The sequence below is a fragment of the Protobothrops mucrosquamatus genome, unplaced genomic scaffold (assembly GCF_001527695.2).
Source record: "Protobothrops mucrosquamatus isolate PMUCROS unplaced genomic scaffold, P.Mucros_1.0 scaffold6494, whole genome shotgun sequence".
Taxonomy (NCBI): Eukaryota; Metazoa; Chordata; class Lepidosauria; order Squamata; family Viperidae; genus Protobothrops; species Protobothrops mucrosquamatus.
The window spans coordinates 8,720-14,798 of NW_015392318.1; the positions used below are offsets into that span (position 1 = coordinate 8,720).

A 6,079-nucleotide genomic window follows, 5' to 3' on the forward strand; every position below is an offset into this window, starting at 1 on the left:
AAACTAGTTGGATAAAAATAACACTGTTGAGTCAGATATCAAATAGAACTAATATGTTTGAAATATGTATGAAGAGAAGGGAAAGAAGGCATGATAGAATCTGATGACATCATAAAAGTGAATTCTTGGGGCGGGGGAACCAGTGGAATCTAAGAATTCCTAGTGAGCTTGAATATCTTCATCCATCAACTACTGATTCTCAGTCTGGCCAGCATCTGTCCCAAGGTTCTCTTTCCTAGAGGTTTCCAGGAGTGTTGTTAAAGATTAGTGAGCAGATTCATGGATCAGAACAGATTCCATCCCTTACTACATTACAAATGCTGTGAAAATTGTTAGGAACTTGAATATCAAGAGACATTAATATTAACAATATTGAGAGAATGAGAGTAAAGAGGTTGGCTGAGAGTGTGAATATATACAAACAAGGATGCTCTAGAAAGGTACAATAATACTCTGTTCATGTATCAAAAGTATAACCCATGCAATAGATACAAAAAAGTTTTGAGCAATCTCTGTTAAGAAATTAAGGCTGAGATTTCTGGAGATCAGGTAGGATGAAAAATTGTTTCCAGCAATCTTAGTCACCTGTTGTGTTAACTTGTATATTCTAATAGTTAAAATCTCACCTAAACTCAGCTGCCTCTCATCAGTCCTTCCCTAGCTTGAGGAAGGTATCAGTTTCCAAACAATCTGGCTTCATAAACTAGCTCTCCTGAACTGTTCAGCTTGTCCCTCCTCTACATGTTGCCAGTAATCTCCATGTGGATTTAGCAAGAGAAGATTGTTTAAGCCAGTGTTTCTCAATCTTGACAATGTTAAGGCATGTGGACTTCAACTCCCAGAATTCCACAGCCAGCATTGCTGAAGTCCACATGCCTTAACATTGTTAACCAGGTTGAGAAACACTGGTTTAAGCCCTACAATAAAACCAGGACCTGAGAAAAAGGGGCCTCATAGATTTCACCTTTTCAGATTTTGATGGGACAGAACTGTGCAAATAAGATGGCATGCTGTTACACACTGCCAGAGGACATTTTGCTTTTCCACAAAAAAGACCTTCCAAAAATAACACAACAGTTCTTTATAAGTCTCACAAAAATATTTGGAAGGAAATACAGGATGCAAGACCTATAGGCGAGATACAATCTGCATTTACACAGATCTCCTGGGCATTTGGAAGTAGCCTGCAGGATTTTTGTCACGGATTTCCCTCAGTGGTGGGATTCAAATATGTGAACAACTGGTTCTCTGTGGGGATGCCACTTCCGGAAGTCCATTCTGGGCCTGAGCAACAAAAAATTAGCTACCGGTTTTGCCAAACCGGTGCGAACTGGCTGAATCCCACTACTGATTTCCCTACGTATTCTCTGAAAATCATAATATTTTCTAAGAGTATTAAGGACTATGTCATGGATTTCAGTGATATTATATCATGAATACAAAATGAGAATATATTTTTCTGGATTGCTTGCAATGTTAGAAGGGCTTCTGTGACATGTCCCTCACACATATAGCATTAGGTGTTGTATCTGTAACTTATAAAAAATTAGATTATAGCTGTACTTTACTCCGAAGGTAAATTCACTTGAGAACTTGAAATATGAACTATATTTTTATAACTTTTTTTATCCATCCCATTCTGTAAAAAAAAAAAAAACTAATATGAAGGACCAAAAAAACCATTCTTAGTTTTGCTAAGAATGATCAGTCTCTAAAACTGATGGGAATATTACACATTATTAACAATGCTGACAAATATTTTGTCAGTTAATTTTTCTTTGGTCTACAAAAAAACATATCACTTTGCATTAAAAAAAATTCTGTGCTATTGGTATTTGGTCCTGAAATGACATATTTTTACTATTCTTTTATTTATATAATTTTTACCTTACTTTTCAGCAAAAGTATTTGCCAAGCAGGTTCTGTTTGTTTATCTAACCACACATTAAAGCAGCCCCAATGGGAGCTGAAAACAATTTCCTCCTTTTCTTCAATGTTGAATATTTCTTCTATAGGATTGATCAGATATCCTGAGTCTCTTCCTCAATCAAATAGTGATTAAAAGCACAGCCGTTAGAAGTCCCTGAGACAATAAATGCATTTTTAAAAGTTTGGCGTCTTTTCCCCTTCTTTTATTTCCCAGTGATTTTCTCATCCAGGACATCAAAGAGGCACAGTGCAAGATTATGGAGAAAGTTGCACTTGTAGTAGACAATGGCAGCAGTTTCTGTCGATCAGGCTTTGCAGGTGAAGAAAAGCCAAGAATTGTGATGAAAACTGCATCTCTTCCTCCTATCTATCATCCTGTCTGTTCTCTCAATGATGAAAAATTGCAAACTCAGCCACTAAAGCATGGCATTATACTAGATTGGCAAGCCATGGAGAACTTATGGAGCCATCTCTTTTATTGTGGGTTGCAAGTTTCCACTGAGGACCATCCAATATTGACAAGTGATTCCCCTTCCTGTCCGACCACCAACAGAGAGAAGATGGCAGAGGTATTTTTTGAAGGGTTTAGTGTCCCAGCTTTGTATGTGGCCAATACAGGGTTCCTCTCACTCTGTTACTGTGGTAGAATTACTGGACTGGCTATAGAAGCTGGGGCAGGGATTTCCCATGTTACTCCAATATACTCTGGACAAACATGTATGGAAGGTATCTATCGATTGGATGTGGCTGGAAATGGTCTCTGCAAATACATGCATAACTTGCTGCTGAACAGCTCGAACAATCTATATCTTCTTAGCACCTTGAACAAAAAGATGGTAACACAACTTAAGAAAAACTACTGCTATGTGTCTATGGATTACAAAAGGGATCTCCAAGAGAAAACTTGCCATGAACCTGTGAGCATTGAGACCCCTGATGGGCACTTGTTAACTTTAGACAAAGAACGCTTTTGCTGCCCAGAGCCATTGTTCAAGCCTCATCTGCTCAACCAGAGCTCTCCAGGACTTCATCATTTGGTCTTCCAAAGTCTGCAGAAGGTTCCAGATAAGTTCAAAGGAGAAGTCATTAATAATATTGTGTTGTCAGGAGGTTCTTCATTGTTTCCTGGTTTTCCAGAGAGGATGTGCTTGGAATTGAATGCTTTATTCCATGGTAGAGAGTACTTTATTAAAATTCTGGCTTCCCCCAAAAGAGGTACAGCAGTTTGGCTTGGGGGTTCCTTGGCAGCCTCACTCAGCTCTTTCCAAAGCTTGTGGATGAGAAAACAAGACTATCAAGAGCATGGAGCAGCATATGTGCACAAGAAATTTAAGTAGGTTAAGATATGTTTCAATGACATTCAGACTATCATCCTAGTCATTAGAATAGAGCTATAAAGCAAGACACTAATGGGGAAGAGAATAAGAACACAGTTTGCTCTCTATTTGTGACTGTATTTTCTATCCAACCAAAATTTTAATGATTTCAGTTCTAAATATTAATATGAGCAGAGAGAAATCTATGGACAAAATAACTTCTATGCTGTCAATATTCAGAGAAGTATAATTTATTGCAATATTATTGTCTTAATACATTATGCAGTAGGTTAAAAAAGAAGTTTCCAGCAAGAAACAAACTATTAACCCCAAAACTACCTGAATATATTACTCTTTCATAATAGCAAGGAAATTCCTTGCAGGAGAAAACCCTTAGCTACCTTCATACTTGAATGGAGGCTCCTCCAATACAAAAAAGTGTAAATATTAAATATTAAATATATACATTTATAGCACATTCTCATTATTTCAAGAAAAATAATCAGTACAATTATGTGAAATCACACATTGGTATAGAATTAATGTAAATTAACATAGGATATAGATTTAGCTTCATTTAAATATTTTTTATTATATGCTAGTTTAAGTTCCAGAGCAGCAATATTCGGCTACTGCAATACAGATATGTTGGATTACAATTCTCACAATATGTAGCTATGCTTTAGGCCACTGAGTTTGAAAAACAATGTTTTAGTCTTTAGTCTTTCTGATTCATTCTATTTACAGTATATTCCAAAGTTTGCTTTTCAGAATAATGGGATATTCTCATACATGTAATCAGGTCAAACAAATGATTATCCTACTCAAATAGGAAGGTCATTACTCAGATATGACTTTTGTGTCATGCCTATTTTATAGAAGAATTTCATCAGAAGAAACATCAATAACCTGTTATTCTTTCATTTTCAATATATTTTGAGACTATCTGAAACAGTATTATTGGGTTTGGAATTGTTTTATCTTCCATTTTAGTTGATGTGTGATCCAGAGAATTAGGAGGAATGTTAAACATTTGAGATAATCAGAACAGATAATCTTCCATCAAAGTTTGAATACATATCATTGTCATTTTTGGAGTAGAATACAAATGTTATTTAATTGGTGTTTTAAAGCAGGCCCACCAATTTCCTTTTCAATTCCCAGAAGCAACTCTGATAGACAGCTTCTGAACTTACTATATGTTATTTTGGGGTTTGGGGGGATGGAGCTGGCTTTGGTTTAAAAAGCAAAATAGGTACTTTTAAGTGTTGCCATTTGAAGATGCTTGGGAAAATAGAAAACTAGAAAATTGAGATCTTGGCCCCTTTGGAAACACAACCTTCAGCTTGCTGTGTAAAACCTAGTGTGATTCATTACCAACAAATGCAATGTATGTAATTATGAACATTTTTCCTACCCCATTTACCAAATAAAACTGCTGTTGGCATCTTTGTTCTTTTTTCATTATGAATGGTTTTTCTTTTTGTGGTCAAGGACTGCATCTGGTCTTTGAATTGTGTGTCAATGTCTGCAGCACAAAATATGGCAAGGCTCAAGAAAAAAATGTGTAGGACCAAAACCTAAAACTGATTTAATTTAAATAAAATCTGTATATCTGATAACTGTCCATGTAATTGCTATTCATTTATGTAACAATTTCATTTTCCCATTATATTATAAATTATGACTCAGTAGCAACATTTAGAGGAATTATGGAATTTATACCAACAGGTTTGGAAACCATATAGAGCTCTGAATTCATAGGTGGTACATTCCTGTTCCAGGTCCATCTGAAAGATCAAATTTATGGCAAGCTAACATTCTACAATAACTCTCCATTTGGATTCCACAACTATACAGTATGTGTTATTGCTGTCTTATTGAGCCCACATTATTTTTTTTTATTGAATAGAAACTATCTGGAATCCACACATCTATCCTTTTCTATCAGTAGTAACCCTCTACAACTCAGTATTCTGAAAGCCATTCTCTTTCTTCTGCTGTCCAATTCATGTTTTCTGAAATAAGCCTATACCTTAGTAGTTGTGCTTAGGAGTACAAAAAGGAACCTGGGCCTTAAGTGTATGAGAGCAATTTGAAATAGAAAATTGATCCATTTTATATACTTATAAAATTTTGGATATTCTAAATGACCCAAAGGTGCTTATCTAATTGCCTCTGTGAAGCCTTGTCCCAGGTTGGAACAAATTAAACGAATTTTTTCCTCAATTGATCTCTGGAATACACATTCCCATGAGCACAATAAAGGCTTGGAATGTCCATTACATTGCACCAAGTATATTCAAAAGTAGGTAAAGGAAACTAATTAAAGCCATCCATAAGAATAATATTGGAAAGAAACTCACACTTACCAATTTGGTTTTATCCATAGCTGATAAGACAGCCGTGTTGAGTTGCTCCAGAGCAGATAAAACATGTCTGTATTCTCCAAGATGTTCTGAGAAATAATCTGCAGCAGAAAGGAGGAAAATGCTTTTGTTACTGCACTCTGCCACACAACCACCCATTTCATTTGCAAGTCCTTCTCAAAATATTTTAAATACAACCTACAATTTTTCTACTCCATCCTCCCAGCTCAGGAAAATTTGGAGCTTTCAGGGAGCACTTTCAGGCAATCACTACAATACTGAATTAAGCCAATAGCTGAGCACTGAGCAATGACAGCCAAGGCTCCAGCTTCTTGCTGACTTTATTTCCCTCTTGTGAGATTTTCCCTAGGTCCCATGAATTAACAAACAACCCCTCTCTCATCATGAAAAAAGAAGCAAGACGTTTTCTCTTCAGCATAGCACAAATCTAGCACACTCTGTGAA

At 36.1% G+C, this 6,079-nt stretch overlaps 1 protein-coding gene across 1 annotated transcript; it reads left to right on the forward strand.

The window, feature by feature from the left end:
- Positions 1 to 1,495: 1,495 nt before the first annotated feature.
- Positions 1,496 to 3,266, forward strand: LOC107300258 (actin-like protein 10). The gene is made up of 2 exons (XM_015829595.1): positions 1,496 to 1,575; positions 2,144 to 3,266. The coding sequence occupies exons 1-2, from the start codon at positions 1,496 to 1,498 to the stop codon at positions 3,264 to 3,266; spliced, it is 1,203 nt and encodes a 400-aa protein (XP_015685081.1).
- The last annotated feature ends 2,813 nt before the right edge of the window (positions 3,267 to 6,079 follow it).

What these genes read in the sequence shown, in the direction of transcription:
- LOC107300258 (XM_015829595.1), top strand. Translation starts at nt 1,496, where the DNA reads ATGTCCCTCACACATATAGCATTAGGTGTTGTATCTGTAACTTATAAA. An exon ending in AGCTGTACTTTACTCCGAAG is followed by an intron (nt 1,576 to 2,143) that starts GTAAATTCACTT and finishes TTTATTTCCCAG; the next exon opens with TGATTTTCTCATCCAGGACA.